The 19,182-nt window shown below is 41.8% G+C and overlaps 1 protein-coding gene across 2 annotated transcripts in view; it reads left to right on the top strand.

The window, feature by feature from the left end:
* TRABD2B (TraB domain containing 2B) overlaps positions 1-19,182 on the top strand; it is a 450,683-nt gene that overhangs the window by 299,573 nt on the left and 131,928 nt on the right. For both annotated transcript variants that reach the window (XM_053247703.1, XM_053247704.1), the window contains exon 4: positions 6,953-7,127. In XM_053247703.1, coding sequence (XP_053103678.1) covers positions 6,953-7,127 — 175 coding nt within the window. The remainder of the gene's footprint in view (positions 1-6,952; positions 7,128-19,182) is intronic.

Here is a 19,182-nt window from a genome sequence, read left to right as displayed (position 1 = left end):
AGTTTCTCTTCTAAAATTAGACACTACTCTTAGCAAGGAAGCATACCAATTTTGGCTTACCTCATCTACTGAAAGCCAGTTCTTCCATTTAATAGGAATAGGGAGAGGGTTCAATGAGAGAAATACCTTTGGAAATAGAATTAGATTTGTCCTAGGTTACATAAAAATAACTTCCTGGCCACAGGGTCTCCCTTTATGGCCACATTCTCACTTTGATCAGCTTCTTATGCACCAGTGTTCTGAAACTTGAATGAGTGAGTTTTAGTGCTAAAATAGCAGGAATATTTTGTGAAAGACAACAAAGGTTTGGGGAGAAAAATAGAGATCTTTGAATCCTTCCACATGTTTGAAACGCTCAAAGGACTCATTCAAAAATCACAGTGATGGAGGAAGATTTAATATTGAGTAGAACATTGAAAATGGAAATCTAAACTTTATTTACATATTTCTGAACATGAATAGTATAATCAATTCACTAATTGAGGCCCTCAAAATAAATTGTACTTAATTCCTTAATTGCTTAATTGTACTTAATTAGTTCCATTGGTTTCAACATAACTTGGTCATGAGTAACCCTTGTTGGATCGTGCCCACGCTGTCTAGCACTAGCTGTTCAGTGACTGCTACAGCAGAGCTGTGCACAGAATCTAGATGTTCCCATCTTAAAATAAGTTGCATTAGGTCAGGGCTGCACAACTTCAGCCCTCCACCTGTTTTGGACTACAGCCCCCATCATCCCCAGCCACAGTGGCCAATAGTGAGGGATGATGGGAGCTGTAGTCACCAAAGTTGTGTAGTCCTGCATTAGGTCAAACTACCTCAATTTATCATATAGTTCCAACTATGTTTTGTTAGATTTTCCTTCAATCAAAGTGTTAATTCAGATAGAACAGCCAGCATTGTGTGTCACCTCCATTGAAGAACTGATGTTGCTTTTTCTGTTTGGAAGTGTTTGGAAAGTGATTGTTTAACTGTTGCAAAGAAAACATGAGTATAAGACACAGATGGCACTTCTTTGGGATTTGCTGCATGTCTTTGAGAAGTGATATGTATTGCCCCACAAGGTGTTCACAAGATACACAGTCAATTCTTTCCAACTTTAAATGCATGCAAGGACACTGGGGGTTGACAAAGCAAGGAGATAAGGTGTGGGAAGCAGAAGCTGGAACTGCCAATGGTTTGTCTAATACCTTTCAGTGCACATGAGCCGTAGTTCCATATAACAGCACCTGCTATTGTCCACTGAGGAAAGGTTTTGGGTAGGAAAAAATTTGAATATGTTATTGAATAGCAGACTGTACTTAAAATGTATATACAAAGACACTGAGATCATTCACACAATCAACAACTGTGTTCTACCCAGGTTTGGGAGCTGTGTGTGCTCCCAATTTTTGGTTGTGTGGAAGCAAGGTAGGAGTTAAACCTTGATAGATAGTCCACATAATCACTTCTACTTTCACTCTTATCTTGCTTCTACACAACTGAAAATTGGGAGCACACACAGCTCCCAAACCCGGGTAGAACACTGTTGTTGAGTATGTGACTTGTGCGCATCACTTTTTACATGCATCATTTGGGCTCATTCTTTAATGTATAAGTAGAAATATTTGAAGAAATTATCAGGAGAAAAATTATCAAAAGGCCACTTGTCTCTACCTTTCTGACCATGCTCCTCCTCTTCCTCTTCTGAAAAAAAAAAGCACAAATCACCATTAAATCTGCTACTGAATCATTAACTTAAGTAATTGTGGCTTCATCCCTGATTTACAGTCCTTCTGCCTTGTCAAAATCACAGAATGGAATGAGAGGAAACAGCCGCAGCCAACTGCAACATGGCCATTACTACCACTAGGCAGCGGAGCAGCGGGGCAGCTGATTAGGCAATAGCAGTGAAAGCCTCAAGGCATCCCTACTGCCATCTCTTCCGATCTGCTGCTTAAGGCACTCACCTCACCACAGTGACCCTTGATAAGGCAGCTGTGGCTTTCTCTCTTCCACCTTTACCCTGGTCCTTTTGCTCATCCCACGCCCACTTGCTGTGTGATATGAGACACCTGGTCCAGCATCAGAGCCAAGCTTAACATCCTTATTTCTTAAAAAACATTGCAAGCCATTTAATTCCTGGTGTTCGTAATGAATTTCCTGTTAAGTCGACTTTTACATAACCTATTATGTAAGTAACAGAGCCACCTAATGGCGCAGCGAGGAAGCAAACTGTTTAGAGAGCAGGAGACTGTTGCTTTGAATCCCCACTGGTGTGTTTCCAGAATATGGGAAACTCCTATATCGGGCAGCAGCAATATAGGAAGGTGCTGAAAGGCATCATCTCATACTGCGCGGGAGATGCCAAAGGTAAACCCCTCCTATATTCTACCAAGAAAACCACATATAGGTGAGGTTTTGCACCTCAGAGTATGAATGGAAAGGCAATATTGCAGTGAACATGGAAAATAGCCAAAGGGTTAGAGTTCCTCACCCGTAAACCGCAGGTTAGAACTTGGTCTGGTAGAACTAAGAAACCCAGGAAGGGCTTGAGTTACATGAAAAGCTGCTCTCCAACAGATTGTTGACTTGTGGCAGGTTTTACTTATGGGAATCTTTCATGGGCCTAGATTCCACACAGAAAATATACACTTATGTTCACATGTTTTCTTCCAAGTCAAATGTTGAATATAGTGTATATCTATAAGTAACAGAGGGAGTATCGTTATCCTGTTCCTTGCTCCAATATGCAGTGTTTAGGTAGACTACCTCCAGAATGTGGGACATTTAGCTGTGCCAACAAAAATTCATGATGGAAGAGCCATTGCAGGCATGGAAATGCTGGCTCAGTTAAAACCCAAACTCTATTTCCAGTGCTCCTTTGAGAGAAGCTGTTTGGTTTGGTAGTGGGTGTGTATGCACTTGAGGAATTGCTGTGCAAACTACAGAGATTTTGTGGGTCCTGGTTTTGGTTTGTTTTTTAAATCTTGTATAAATGGGCTATATCTTCTTCCTATGCATTAGGAAGAAAGGAAAAATAATGTTGTTAGTTGAACCTTAAAGATTCATTACGTTTTAATAATCTGATTTCCTGCAACTCCTTAAAAAGCCAAATGGCCAAGCATTTGGAAATAGTGTGCAGTTGTAATTGGCACAACTGCAATAGTCATGAATATTTTTTATGTCTCTTCCCCTCCCTGATATACTGGACTGTCATCATTCCTTCCTTGTCTCTTCTGCATTGCTTCTTGATTCACGCATGCACTCTGTATCATAACTGAAACTTTTGCAAAACAGATTGAGACGTTCTTTCCACTACTACTTAATCTACTTGTAAAGGTGCCCTCTTGCCTCCTGCCCAGGTGCCCTTTAGAAGACTTTTCAAGGATTCCCCCACCCCTTTGCCAATTTGGTTATGGAGCAAATTTGAACTGAACTGCAAAATTCAGTTTGTGCACACCCCTAATAATGGTTCTGCCAGGTGTTATAAATGTCCATAAATCATAGCAAGCAGGTGTCTTATATGCACATCATATATATTACAATGATTTCGTAAAATGCAATACTTTATTGTTCTTCCTATGTTAGCACTAGAATCTCTCCATACAGATGAGGGTAACAATGAATTCATATTTCAGTGTTTTTCATGCTCTAACTATGGTCATCATTGGGAAGCCTAATCATTTTACATTTCTGTTTGTCGAATCTCTCCACGAGAGAATATATAGAGAAGTGCTCTCAGGAGCAGTTTCATTTTGATAACTACCTTCCCTTTGTGACTAGCCAAAGCTGTGCTCAAAGTTATAGGATATGGGACACGAGGGGAATTAGATGCCAAACAAAAGCAAATTAATTTAACTAGGGCCACTGCTGTATTATTGAACGACCATGCAAAATAACATGCATAATGCTATTTAACTTACTCAGCTACCTAAACAAGTGAGAATGTCCCTGAAGTCATAAGGACATAGGAAACTGCCTTATACCAAGCCAGACCATTGGTTCATCTAGCTCAGTATTGTCTGCACAGACTGGCAGTGGCTTCTCCAAGGTTGCAGGCAGGAGTCTCTCTCAGCCTGGTCTTGTAGATGCCAGGGAGGGAACTTGGAACCTTTGGCATGGAAACATGCAGGTGCTCTTCCCATAGCTGCCTAGGGGGGATTACATGTGATCACACATGTAATTTCCCATTTGAATGCAACTAGGGTAGACACTGCTTAGCAAAGGTGATTCATGCTCACTACCACAAGATTAGCTCTCCTCCCTTAGACCAGCTCTCCATCCTGGTTTGTGAGTAAAGGCATGGTTTTTTACTCAGTTCTTAGCAGTGCTCCCTCTAATTTTTTTCATCTCTATGCAGAATGAGTATTGTTCTGGGCAGCAATATCAAGGCACTGTGTGCACACATGCATTCAGAGTGGAGTCTTCCTAATTCAGCCTCAGCGGGAACTAAAATTAACTGAGCAGACATAAAAAAACTTGTGAGCGTGTGCATGGGCACACGCCTTAGAGGGGACAGTATATATAATCCACCCATTCACCATGTTAAAATTACGATGCATGTTGTGAAGAGAAAATGATCTGGTCCATGTTTCCATAACCTTAAGAAATATCAAAGAAGAATATTGCAGGGATGACCACCAGAACCCAGGCTACAGCTGACCTTGACTGGTGATCACTTGGACTTCTCAGTGCCTGTACTAATGTCCTTTGCTATGTTTCAGCCCATCACATGATGGATGGCTGCAGTAGTCCTCATCTCTAGGTCAATTCCCACAAGTCACTTGCCAGCCTTTCACCCAGCTCTTTCTTTTACACAGTTTCAGCTGGATATAGACAATAGTCTTGTGGAGAGTTGAAAAAGAAACTGTCTTTGGTATGTGCACTCATCACACTTTCACCTCCAATAAACAGGATTTACAGTTTTTCATATTGGTTCAAAAGCCTGTTTTACCAGAGGTGACAACGAGATGCAAGAAATATGTGTTCACCATGGGAGGCAATGCGTCTCTAAAACCACTTTCAACTCTCTTAAAAATCTGTGGTCTGTTTCCAGCCATAGCCAGATATGTTTCAAAGTACAGAAGAAAGTCTTCCTACTGATTCAGATAACAAGCTGTTTTTCTTGAATAAATCAGTACTTCAACTGATGTAACACATACTTAGGTACAGTGCTTTAGAATTTCATGAACCATGAGATGAAATTTTTTTCTGGTGGAATAAATAAACAGTTCTAAGTACAATTAATGGAGCCTACTTTTCACTTCTTTTAACATGGTAACCCTTACCTAGGACCCCCTCCCATGTCCTGTGAATTTGGTTTGTGTCTGACTGCATATGGATTACAAAGAGGTGTTGTTTATACTTTCTTTGGCCACCATCTTGAACCAACATACATTTATTATTTATTTATTTCAAACATTTCCACCCTGCCCCCCAGAACACTGCTGCTGAAGGCCACTTACAATAAAAGCAACAACAATAAAATGCAACAAAAATAATAGTGGATCAGCCAAAAACAAAAAACAAAACAAAACACCCCATCCATATCAGGGTTACTCTCATGTGCTTTGAATTTGACTTGTAATTGACTGTAAACACAAAAGTTATTAGAGGAGGACACATTGGACACACACAGAGAGAGAGCAACATAGCTATCTTTTAAGCCTTCATCCTTTTAGAAACTATATTTTAAAAAATCATAATTGAAATTGAAGTTCTGACCCATCCTGAAGTGTATACAATTCTGAAGTGTGGATACTTGAGGCTGTAGTACTAATAACAATTTTTTTGGGGGGGGGGGGGTAATATTAACATACTTAATTGCATGGATCCATTCTTGAGCTCTGATGGCTAAGGAGGCAAAAATGTTCCATAAATCAATATGAAGCTGCTACATTCTTTGAGCCAGGGATGATGTATGTCTGTAGAAAGGAACTGAGATACAGAAAGACGTCCCCATGATTAATGAACTAAGCAATCACACTCTAGGCTACACTAGTTTGCAAAGCTTTATTTACATACTTGAATATTTTATCTTTCTCACCCCAAGCCAGAGAACAGTTATAGTGACTTGAAGGTCATTAAATATGTAGTACCTTACAACACCCTTTAAAACCATGTACAGTATTGTATTTCAAATGATGGCTCCTGTTGTAATCTTCCCTCCTATTCTTGCAGAACTATTGCAAGGCACTATGGAATTGTCTTCAATGAACAAACTTTTTTTTTTGTTTCTTTCTCTAACAAACAAATATTTTCCAGCTTGAGTTGAGCTTAGCTCATGGCTACCTCAGAATAATGATGCAAATTGAATAAGATGAGCAAAGGTGTCATGAGGACCCAGGAGCAGAAAGTGGAACAAAGCGTTTCCTTTCTTTTTCTGGGCAGCTTGATGCCCAAGGAGGTAGCAGCATACTTGATTTTTAAGTATTTATTCCATGGACTGAACTACATTGCAATTATTTAGGCGACATCCAGCCTTAGAGATTTGAAGGGTTTTAAAATTATATAAATCATATAAATTTGTATCAGGGGGAAAAAATCAGAATGTGAAGTATTTATCAGTATTTCTTATCTAGAACATAGGACTGCCACATATAACCCAAACTGAATAAAAATCTTGAAATCTGTGAGATAGGTGACTGAGCCTCCCATAAAGAGGCTTCCAGTTCAGAGGACACTCTGCAGTAGAATTGCATGTGGTATAGAAACTGCAGAAAGAAGGGGGATCCGTACAAATTGGGGGGGCTCCCTTCTGCAAGCAGATGGCCTATCTGTTCACATGCAAGAGCATCTTAGGATCCTAGCTAATGTGCTTAGTGCAGGCAGCATTTAATGTACAATGAGTTTTCTGCTTGTGCGCACGCGCACACACACACACACACACACACACACAGAGATTGCACAATTTCCCATCATTCATTTGGTATGAACTCTTTCTGACGCTTATTCCTGCTTTCCATTCCAGCTCCCTAACTTCATCAATACAACTCTTCCTCCACACGAGCAGGTTACAGCACAAGAGATTGACAGCTACTTCCGACAGGAACTCATATACAAGAGGAATGAGAGAATGGGGAAAAGAGTGATGACTCTTTTAAGAGAGAAGACGGACAAGAGTTTCTTCTTTGCCTTTGGAGCAGGTAGGACATTTATTATTATTATGCTATTTACACACAGTCTACCAGATGTTATTGACTGGATTTGATACTTTAATTACCAGGCCCTTTCCATGGGTCTAGGATAACTAAAGAAAAATTAAAGACAGCGGCATAGTATTCGTGCTGTCCTGAGTAGTGTGGCCTTCTGTAGCTGATGTGTTATAATGTTATCAATACCCAAGGTGTCAAGATGGTGTTCAAGTTCTTTTGGTACTGCACCAAGGGCACCAACAACTGGCACTGCTATTGTTTTCTTTTCCCAGAGCCACTCAGTTTCAGTCTGAAGGTCCTTGTATTTAGTTATTTTATCCAATTGTTTTTCGTCGTCTGTCTCCTGGGATTGCAATATCAATTATCAGAACTGATTCTTCTCAGTGACTGTCAGATCTGGTGTATTGTTCGCTAAATGCCTATCAGTTTGTATTCTAAATGCCTATCAGTTTGTATTCCAAAGGATTTTTGCCTCCTGATTTTCTGTGACCTTCTCAATTGGATGATTCCACCAATTCTTGCTTGCTGGCAATTTGTAATTCTTGCAAAAGTTCCAGTGGATCATCACAGCAACTTTATTGTGTCTTTCCTTATAATCAGTCTGTGCGATTTTCTTACAACATACAAGGTGCTCAACTGTCTCATCCGCTTCATTGCATAACTGACACTGTCTTTCTGTGTCCATTATGCCAATGGCCTGTCAAAAAAGACAGGCGGTATGACAGAGAACAGGCTTTGGTTTTCTGTGTCACCTTTCTTCTTTCCTGTCTAAATTCATCTGCTCTCCCTCTCTCCCTCCCATCTTTATCCTTATTTCGTTGTGCCTGGAGAAGTCCTTTCCTTCTCCTCCCCTCCCCTTGTTTTTCTGGCCCTCCACCTCTCCATGCTTCTTACTTTCCTTCCACCTCCTCTTTCCCATCTCTTCTTCCTTTCCTGAATTCCCTTTGGTTGTTGGTGTCAGTTGTTGGTTTAATGTCATGTGTTGTTGTTGTTGTTGTTTTGTGGCCAGCTGTAATTTTAACTGCGGTTTTATTGCATTAGTGAACATATGCAACAAAACCACATCTGTTTCTTAGATGGCCAGCAGATTGTACTCACAATGAGCATTGTGAAAAGGAAAGAAGGCAAGACCTGAAATACAGAAGAGAACAGTAGAATATTGGTGGCTGCTTGCCTTTCCAGAAGCACAGCCCTTCACTGAAAACAATGGCACTTATTTCAAGGGCAATTAAGCTTCTGAGGTGGCTGTTTTCTGTAAGGAGATGAAGTGTGTGTCAGATCGGAATTTTCTAAAATCTTAAATGTCCCAGGGGGAGAATAATAGGAAAAATAATCCAAAAAGGAACACAAGGCAGACACTAACAACAGACACTGGAAGAATGCTGTGCTGGGATTGAATAGAGCTGCTCTCCTGCTAAATATATTAGACCCACCAGGACGTCATCATGTTGTCTTGTTGACTTCTGCATATACCAGTCAGCGGTGAGCAGGTGGTAGTTCATAAAACTGATGAAAATTAGTTTTCCATTGAGCCCATTTTCTTTCTGTTCTACTTCAGGAGTTGGGTCTGTTTCTATTGTAAAGTCTGTCTGATGATGAAACAAATGTAAAGATCAATTCTAAGCAGTAGTGGCCAGTGAACACTGCTCCAGGAGGGCCAATGAGGGCGGGAAAATACCACTTTAAACTTACCTGCCACCCATACCCAAAATGCTCTATGGAGTGGAGGTGCCCGACCCAGCATCCTGCAGGCAGGATGCCCCACTCCTGCTGTTCCATACATGAAAACCTGCCATACTAACCCCTCAAATGGTGTCTGTGCTTGCATGGAGGCCAACTGAGTGATGGGAGTGGGGCAGCCTGCCTGTAGGATGCTGGGTCCGGTGCCTCTGCCCCATTGAGCATTTTGGGTACAGGCGGCTCAGTGCTCACCAGCCGCTACTGATTCTAAAGTGCCAAGGTATGTTTGTCTGGTGGGTCTTATTTGCAAAAACAGAGTGAGTGGAAATAGAGAATGGAAATAGTGAAGCTATTTGATGCCTGTTGACTTAAATGGGATGTGAACACATACCTTAAATCTTAAGCTCCCTGGCAAGTAAGGGGTTTTAAAAGTATGATTTTAGTTGCTAAGTATCATTATATTCATACTGATCAAAATACAGATCTGATCCTCCTTTCTGCAGCCCTTTGAGCCTCTGGACAATATGTCTCTCTGTAGGACCCCTACAATTCCCAATATACTAAATTTGGAGTCATAACAACTCTGTGGAATACCTTGAAGGTGCATCTTAGGATCATAGGAAGCTGCCTTCTATCGAGTCAGACCATTGGTCCATCAGCTCAGAATTGTCTACACAGACTGGAAGTGGTTTCTCCAAGGTTACAGGCAGGAGTTTCTCTCAGCCCTATCTGGAGATTTCCAGGGAGGAAACTCAAAACCTTTTGCATGCAGATGCTCTTCTAAGGCATCCCCTAAGGGAAATATCTTACAGTACTCAGACGTGTAGTCTCCCATACAAGTGCAAACCAGGGCAGACTCTGCTTAGCAAAGAGGGCAATTCATGCTTGCTACACAAGACCAGCTCTCCTCAATAACAGTTGTTGGTAGGGGAACAACACTGCCATATCATGCAGCACAGTCTCTTGCTTCTGGCTCCAAGCGCCCGGCGCAGGCCGGGCACAACCCGCTCCGGGGACAGCGTCAGGTGGGGAGTTTGACTGGGGCGGTACACCTGTCAAACCGTAATGCAGGTGTCCTAAGGCGCCAAAGTCATGCAGCACATGCCACAGTCATGCAGCACATGTCTACTCAGGATTAAATCTCATTTAGTTTGATGTAAGGCATTTCCAGGTAAGCATGTATAATTTTGCAGCTTAAGCCTGTCATGCCAGTACAATATTCTGGCTTGATCATACAGAGTACTGTAATTTACTGTAGGTTATTTTGTTGCGCTGCGCTGCACAGCAGACAGCAAGGCTGCTCACACGAACAGCCCTACCCAGGCTTGTACAGCCCTACTGTGGTAGATCATGTGAAGCAACAGGAATGTAGCCGATCCCGGCACTGCTCTGCAAGGTAGCCTGAGTTTCCCTCCCCCCTCTCCCCCGGCTTTGACCCAGGCAGAAGTGTGCAAGCACATCCTTCTCCCTGGGTCACCAGTTGTCTGGTCTGCTCGGGCTGCCTGCAGCCCAAGGAGACACACAGCCAGGCAGCTAGAGCACCCAGCTTGGTGGAAATCCCCCAGTCACCTCACTCCTCATACAGTGCACTGTGGGATTTCTAGAGGCTGGGCTGCATTTCCCTGGCCTCCATATGGCCTCCTGGCAGAACCACTTGTGTGGGCATGTGAGCCATGCAGCCTGGAGCTGAAGATATATCATCTGGGTGAAAGGTAGATGCTATCCTGCCTTCAACCCCCCCTCCCCGGCCCTCTTAAAGGTCATATGAACAACCGTAGCATGTTAAGTTATTGGTTTACTGGCACAGTGAACTAGAAAGAGTTGACCCTTCAGTAATATAAATCCCAGACTTTAGGTCCTGACTTTATAAAGGAGAGGAGAGCTGGTTTTGTGGTAGCAAGGATGACTTGTCCCCTTAGCTAAGCAGGGTCCACCCTGGCTGCATATGAATGAGAGACTAGAAGTGTGAGCACTGTAAGATATTCCCCTCAGAGGATGGAGCCGCTCTGGGAAGAGCAGAAGGTTTCAAGTTCCCTTCCTGGCTTCTTCAAGATAGGGCTGAGAGATATTCCTGCCTGAAACCTTGGAGAAGCCGCTGCCAGTCTGTGAAGACAATACTGAGCTAGTTAGACCAATGGTCTAACTCAATATATGGCAGCTTACTATGTTCCTAAAGATTAAAAACCGTCACTTGTTCTAGCATCTGCAGCATTTGAGAAATTATTTGACAACTTCCTTTTTCTGTTGTGCATGTACATGTGTTTGTGTGTGTGTGTGTGTGTGTGTGTAGTTTATACAATCTTTTCATAGTGACTTAAGAGGGAAACCATTAGCCACTATTTGTAATGGTGTTTTCTGCACAACAGAAGGTTGACTATGCAGTAATCTGCAGCATTTATGAAGCAAGGTCTTGTAAAAAGCACACCATTAGCTCAAAGTGGATTTTGGTTTAAGTCTAGGAATATGTCTTTCGCTAACCTTGTTACCGAGGACAGATTTGGAATGCCATACTGGAACAGAATCCAGAATTTCACAGCTGGCAACTATGTTTCTATTGAAGTGAAGCAAAACGAGCAATCTCATGTTTAGAATATTGACATAAAATTGGATCCAAATCCAGCCGTTTAGACCTTTCATTTATAGAGACCTTAAAATGAACTCCAACCATTATTCATTTCTTGGAGGAGGGGGACTGTGCTGGGGGAGGGGAGGGGGAATATTTTGCAACAACTTATGTACTGCATGTGGGAATACACACTAGTCCCCTGTATGTTTCCTGGCTTCAATCCAGCATTGGAGTTTCCAATTTATTATTTGCCTCCCATGGAGCCAACATGTTTCTACAATAGGTACAAGCCTACTTCATGCATATCCACTTAGGGTGTCGAGTTTCTGCGATCTGCTCTACCCTGGGAGAATGAGATGATCGCAAACACTTGGAGTGATCCTCCCTCCTCCTTCCTAAACTGAAAACAGATGCTGTTTATTGAGCAGCATCATTTCAATAAAGTGTGGAAAAGAAAGTTGTGCAAAAGGTTTGTTCTCCTTTTGTCATAGCTAATGTAAGCCATGCTGCGAAGAAAACAAATGGTAATTCTATCATTTCTTTATTGCCAGAATATGCTTGTGGTATGGAACCATTGATTTATTGGTAAATAGGCCATCGTATATGTATAATTACTGATATTTCATTCTTCAGTCAATGACATAGTGGGAATCTTAAAATATTAATCTTAGGATTTTAAAAAATGGTTAATAATTAACAGCTGTGAAGATGATGGGTCAGTGAGGTAGACAGTAAATCTTAATGTGGTTTTATAATATTTAAATTTTTAGATTTGAATTGTTGTTTGTGATTTTTGGGGTTATGACCAGAGATGAGCAAGCTTCCCCAGATCTTCTTGGGTAGACTTGAAAATGAACAGAATTATTTCCCCTCAAAATGGAAAAAACATAGCTCCTCATTTGAGCCAATTCAAGCCTTGAAAAAAGAGCCTCCTGGAAGAGCAAGGGAGAACACTTCTCTCGCTTAGCTAAGAGGCTTGTTTTAAAGGACTGTACCCTCTGACTATAAGAAACTCCTGTGAAGAGTTGGTGTTCTTCTCCCTCCTGTTTCCCAAGGTACATCCCTTTTTAAAAAGCCTAGGTACTAAGTAGTGAACATTTTCTCCACAGCTTAGCTCTGAGTCTAGTTTTTATGGGCACACGCTTAAATAAGGAGCAAGCTAACTGCCAGTTCTTTTCTGCTTGCATTTCAATCTGAGTCAGAGAAGAACTCAGGGACATTTATATTTCACCTTTACTTAGAGATTGACTTCAGCAAGACCCTGAAATTCATTTCTGAGCCAGCTTTGAAATAATTTTACTGGCATCCATAGTAATGCCATTAGGCTACTACAGAAAAATAATAATTTCAACTAAATGTGTTGAATATGGACATTGGGGAGGATTATTACTTAGCATAGACATTTTGGACACTTCTTTGTTGTTCAAATACAAATTATGGAAATCCCATTTCTCATGAAATTTCCACTTTTTTTAATCCTTCACTTGAGATTTCATCCACAACTGTATCTAAATGCAGCAATATACCATTTTGTGTATAGTCTAAAGTGAAACATCTGTGATAAGGTTTGTACTTATAACTTTACAGTTCCTCTTTAAAAGAAAGAAAGAAAGAAAAAAAGAAACTTTAGGTTGAAAAATAGCTGCATTAGTGGACTTCTCATTAGAGGAAATTACCAATCCAATCCAATATTTATTACGGTCATAGACCAGAATACAAAAACACAAAAAAGAACAGACACAGAAAAACAGAAAACACAAGAACAAATATATCAAGATCAAACATTTAAAAACCTGAACGGATTTCACAAATTATATACAGGTGAAACTCGGAAAATTAGAATATCGTGCAAAAGTCCATTAATTTCAGTAATGCAAATTAAAAGGTGAAACTGATATATGAGACAGACGCATTACATGCAAAGCTAGATAAGTCAAGCCTTAATTTGTTATAATTGTGATGATCATGGCGTACAGCTGATGAAAACCCCCAAATCCACAATCCCAGAAAATTAGAATATTACATGGAACCAAGAAGACAAGGATTGTAGAATAGAACAATATCGGACCTCCGAAAAGTATACAGTGTACTGTGCTTGACTGGCCAGCAAACCTGCCTGACCTGACCCCATAGAGAAACTATGGGGCATTGCCAAGAGAAGGATGAGAGACATGAGACCAAACAATGCAGAAGAGCTGAAGGCCGCTAATGAAGCATCCTGGTCTTTCATTACACCTCATCAGTGCCACAGGCTGATAGCATCCATGCCACGCTGCATTGAGGCAGTAATTGCTGCAAAAGGGGCCCAAACCAAGTACTGAATACATATGCATGCTTATACTTTTCAGAGGTCCGATATTGTTCTATTTTACAATCCTTGTCTTCTTGGTTCCATGTAATATTCTAATTTTCTAGGATTGTGGATTTGGGGTTTTCATGAGCTGTACGCCATGATCATCACAATTATAACAAATTAAGGCTTGACTTATCTCACTTTGCATGTAATGCGTCTGTTTCATATATCAGTTTCACCTTTTAATTTGCATTACTGAAATTAATGGACTTTTACACGATATTCTAATTTTCTGAGTTTCACCTGTAACAGTACCTGGTCACTCTATTAAAAACATTCTCATCAAGACTGGCTAATAAAAACTTCAGATAAAAATCATCGGGATGCCCTATAAAATCAGTCAGCAAAGGGGAGATTAAACATAAATGGGCATCCCAATAAAAATCACAATATAAAATAGAATGCACGCTGGTCTCCACTTGGCCTGTACCACAGGGACTTAGGCAGGTGGGAAAAGGAGTGCCTTTAAATCTACCGTCCAAAACAGCAGAGGGAAGGATATCCAAACACACTAAAGTCAAAGCGCGTCTATATTTGGGAACGATAACAACACGCAGATAACTTGCGGGGTTAAAACTAATTATTTGCTCACCCAAATGGACATTCTTGGGCAAAAGAGCAACTTCCTCCTGAAGATCTATATCTATAACACGTTAGGAAGTTACCTTTTTTTCTTGTGTGACTCATTATGTCTTGTGTTACCCGGATCATCCATGAATACAGTCATAGGTATCCAGAAGAAAATCCCATGAGATTAAAAATTTGCTACTACAATTGTGAATTTATTTGCTGGGAAACTGCAGCTGTGTCTCTGAAGAACTCAATTACATGATAGTGTAAGTGCCAGTGTGCCACCTATCTATGGTTCTGTCCATATACATCCCTGGGCAGCAGCAGCTAGATCTATAAAAGCCCTTCTTGAAAGTGAACAACAGTGGATGGTGCAAGGAATGTTGCCAAATCATCTGCTGCCAAATCCTCTTAACACTCTTTTACCTCTGAATTAGCAAATGGAGGGGAACCAGATAACACTTCTCAGAGGAGCTACATGCTGATCCATACTGTGAGTTTAGAAAGGGCTTGCAGTATGCTTCTTGATGTATTACTGTCATTTTTTTTAAAGCCACTGCTGCTGCAGAGGTCACAAGACAGTGGAACTCTTTGAAATGGAGATTTAAAAAAACAAAACAAAACACCCTTCATTTTAATTAGTCTTTCGGATTGTGACTAGAAGTCTGTTCAAGTCTTATCACAGCTTTTGATAAATAAACATACTCTTTAATGAATCACCCTGGTCTAAATGGTAACAAATGCATCCTTGAGGACAGCCAGGGAATATTATGTGAAAGAGATTCTTAATGTCTGAACTGGCTCAAAGTTGCTCTCCTTTCAAATAAACAAGCCTTTCAGAGTTAAGAAATGAAGTCAGTTGTCAACGTTTCTAGCTCTGTTCTGTGAGCTAGAAACCTTCATGCTGTGCCTTAATGAATCAGCATGCAAGGCTCATAGTCCTCCCTGAAACAGCAATGATTGCTTTAAAACATTCTGGCAGTAGGGGCCAGAATTTGTGAGCATAGACTTAAAAAGGTCATTCACACAATCAACAACTGTGTTCTACCTGGGTTTGGGAGCTGTGTGTGCTCCCAATTTTCGGTTACGTGGATGCAAGGTAGGAGGAAAAACTGGGTAAAAGTTATTGAGTGGAAGCAAGTTAGGAGGAAAACCTGGGTAGCTTTTCCTCCTACCTTGCTTTCCACACAACTGAAAATTGGGAGTACACACAGCTCCCAAACACAGGAAGAACACAGTTTTTGATTGTGTGAATGACCTCTAAATCCAATTAAAATTAAAAATAGTCCAAAGTAGAATGAAGTGATACTCACAAGTTCCATACTCACAAGTTCCTGGTAACACCTTCTATTACTGAGGCAACATATTTTTTTCAGTCACCACAATGATTATCATTTCCTGTAGTTGTGATTGTGGAGCTGTGGAGTGACTGGCTCTCAAAAGCTATTCTCCATATCAGTGAAGCACAGGACAGTTGATTGTTGAAGTCGCAAATAAAAATGCCGCTAAACCACTTTTCCAGCTCTACAGGACTATCATCATCATCATCATCATCATCATCATCATCATCATCACTGCTGCTGTTGCTGATAGCTCAGACTTAATCCCTCCAAAACTGTGTTGCTTTCGCTTACTTCTCAATCTGGCCAATTGCCAAGTTTGAGTCTCTCCGTGGATAGGGTTGTGCTGTCTCTGAAGGAGGTGGCCCGCGACTGGGGGGTCCTCTTGGACTCATGACTCCTGCTTGAGCAGCAGGTGGAGGCCGTGGCCAGAGGTGCCTTTGCCCAGCTTCAGCTGGTCCACCAGTTGCAGCCCTATCTTGACTGGCAGGCCCTGGCAATGGTAACTCATGCCCTCGTCAAGACCACCACAAGGTGCAAGCCGGAAGGGTAAGCCAGAGACGCACACCCTAGCTTTAAATACACTGGATACAAGCAGGAAAGTGAAATGGTAGAAGGAAGCCATTGGATACAAGCAGGAAGTAGGCTGAGAAGCTGCCCACCCACACATAGGAGAGGAGAGCTGGTCTTGTGGTAGCAAGCATGACTTGTCCCCATAGCTAAGCAGGGTCTGCCCTGGTTGCATATGAATGGGAGACTTGATGTGTGAGCACTGCAAGATATTCCCCTCAGGGGATGGAGCCGCTCTGGGAAGAGCAGAAGGTTTCAAGTTCCCTCCCTGGCTTCTCCAAGATAGGGCTAAGAGAGATTCCTGCCTGCAACATTGGAGAAGCCGCTGCCAGTCTTTGAAGACAATACTGAGCTAGATGGACCAATGGTCTGACTCAGTATATGGCAGTTTCCTATGTTCCTATGTCATCTCTCATTTGGATTACTGTAATGTGCTCTCCCTCTCTTTGAAGATGACCCAGAAGCTTCAGTTGGTCCAGAATGCAACGGCCCACCTGCTTATGGGTGCTAGATGATATGATAGTATCACACCTCTCCTGCGGTCACTGCACTGGTTACCTATTTGCTTCCAGGTCCATTTCAAAGTGCTAGTTCTTACGTTTAAAACCCTTCAGGGCTTTATGCTGTTTACCTTCAGGGCCGCCTCTCCCAGCCTGTCCTGTCCCGCACTGTGAGATCTTCTCAAGTTGCTCTTCTTTCCGTCCCTGGTCTTGGGGAGGTCCATAGTACTAGGGCCCGTGGAAGGGCTTTCTCTGTTGCTACCCCTTCACTTTGGAATGCTCTCCCCCACCCCCCGCCACCAGGTTCAGTCTGCCTCCTCCCTTTCAGACTTTAAAACCTTATTGGTTTTAAAATAAACCTTATAAGGTTTATTTTATATATATCAGATGCTGTTCTTGTTTTGTATACCACCCTGAGTCTGTGGATTGGGGGGGGGGTATATCAAATCTATATATGAATGAATGAATGAATGAATGAAGTTGTCAGTGGTAAATCTAACTCTAAAATTGCAGACAGAACTGATCACATGGGCCATAATAACCAAGCAATGTTGTTAGAAATGGCCAGACAGTGGCTTATATGAGTTTGCATATGGAATAATAATAATACCTAACATTTGTATCAGCAAATTTCAAATGTTCTAAGTCACATACATCTATATAATTATTTCTCTTAACCGCCCACTTTGGGGATGCGTGTCTTCAAGGCGGAACTCTCGTGCAGAACTCTCATGACATGCTGTGAGAGTTCTCGGCAAAGACGGGAGCAAGGATGGAGAAATTGGGGCCTGATTGGGAAGGAGCCACACAAGGGAAGCGGCGGGCCCAGCCGTGTTGGGGAAGCAGCGGTCCCGGTGGTGAGGCGGCGGTGGGCCCAGATGTAATAGGCCAATATTATAGTATTAATAGTGCAGATATGACTGCACTAATAGTATTAATAGTGCAGATAAGACTGAGACTGAGATGTATTATTTATTTATTTATTGATATGATATGATATGATATGATATGATATGATATGATATGATATGATATGATATGATATGATATGATTTGATTTGTATACCACCCTTCCAAAATGGCTCCGGGCGGATTATAATTAAAACAAACCACTAAAACAGTAAAGAGCTAAAACAAATTAAAAACAATATAACAATTAACAATTTAAAAGCATTTTAAAACAATTAAACAATTAGAGTGATTAAAATCCTGAAATCGGGTTTTTAATTTTAAAATAAACCAGATATTAAACCCCCACAAAATTAGGAAGCTGAGAAAGCTTGGGTGAAAAGATGGATTTTCAGGTGTTTTTTGAAAATTGCCAGAGATGGGGAGGATCATATCTCAGCAGGGAGCACATTCCACAATATCGGGGCAGCAACCGAGAAGGCCCGTCTCTGTGTAGCCACCAAACGGGTTGGCGGTAACTGGAGACAGACCTCCTCAGATTACCTCAATGGGCGGTGGGGCTCATAATGAAGAAGATGCTCTCTTAGATACCCAGGGCCTAAGCCGTTTAGGGCTTGGTAAGTTATAGCTAGCACTTTGTATTTTGTCCGGGATTTTGTTGGCATTTTGTTGGCAGCCAGCGTAACTCCATCAGTAAAGGAGTAACATGGTCTCTCCGAGATGACCCAGAGACCAACCTGGCTGCCGCGTTCTGAACCAACTGAAGTTTCTGGACTACATACAATGGCAGCCCCATGTAGAGCGCATTACAAAAGTCAAGTCTGGAGGTCACCAACAAATGTACCACTGTTTTGAGGTCATTGATCTCGAGAAACGGGCGCAGCTGTCGAATCAGCCGAAGCTGATAGAAAGCCCTTCTGGTCACCGCCTCAACCCGAGAAACCAGGGAGAGGTGTGAATCCAGAAGTACTCCCAGACTGCAAACCTGTTCCTTTTGGGGAAGTGTGACCCCAGCTAGAACAGGCAGATCAAAATCGTCTCTAGAGTTCTGACCCCGCACAATAAGTACCTCCGTCTTATCTGGATTCAGCTTCAGTTTATTCTCCCTCATCCAGCCCATTACTGTTTCCAGGCAGGCATTTAGGGAGGATATGCCAGCTCCTGAAGAAGTTGACATGGAGAAGTAGATCTGGGTGTCATCAGCATACTGGTAACACCCAGCTCCAAATCCCCTGATGATCTCTCCCAGAGGTTTCGTGTCGATGTTAAAAAGCATTGGAGAAAGTACGGAGTATTGATGGACACCATACTTAAGCTCAGATTTTGAAGAGCAACAATCTCCAGTTGACACCATCTGGAATCTATCTGAGAGGTAGGAGCGGAACCACTGTAAAACAGTGCCTCCCACCCCCAACCCCCTCAGACGTTCCAGAAGGATACTATGGTCAATAGTATTGAAAGCCGCCGAGAGATCCAAAAGGACCAACAGAGTCACACTTCCTCTGTCAATTCCCAATTGGAGATCATCCATCAGGCCAACCAAAGCAGTATCCACCCC

Source organism: Hemicordylus capensis, chromosome 4 (genome assembly GCF_027244095.1).
Source record: "Hemicordylus capensis ecotype Gifberg chromosome 4, rHemCap1.1.pri, whole genome shotgun sequence".
NCBI lineage: Eukaryota > Metazoa > Chordata > Lepidosauria > Squamata > Cordylidae > Hemicordylus > Hemicordylus capensis.
This window is presented reverse-complemented; position numbering and strand designations above follow the sequence as displayed.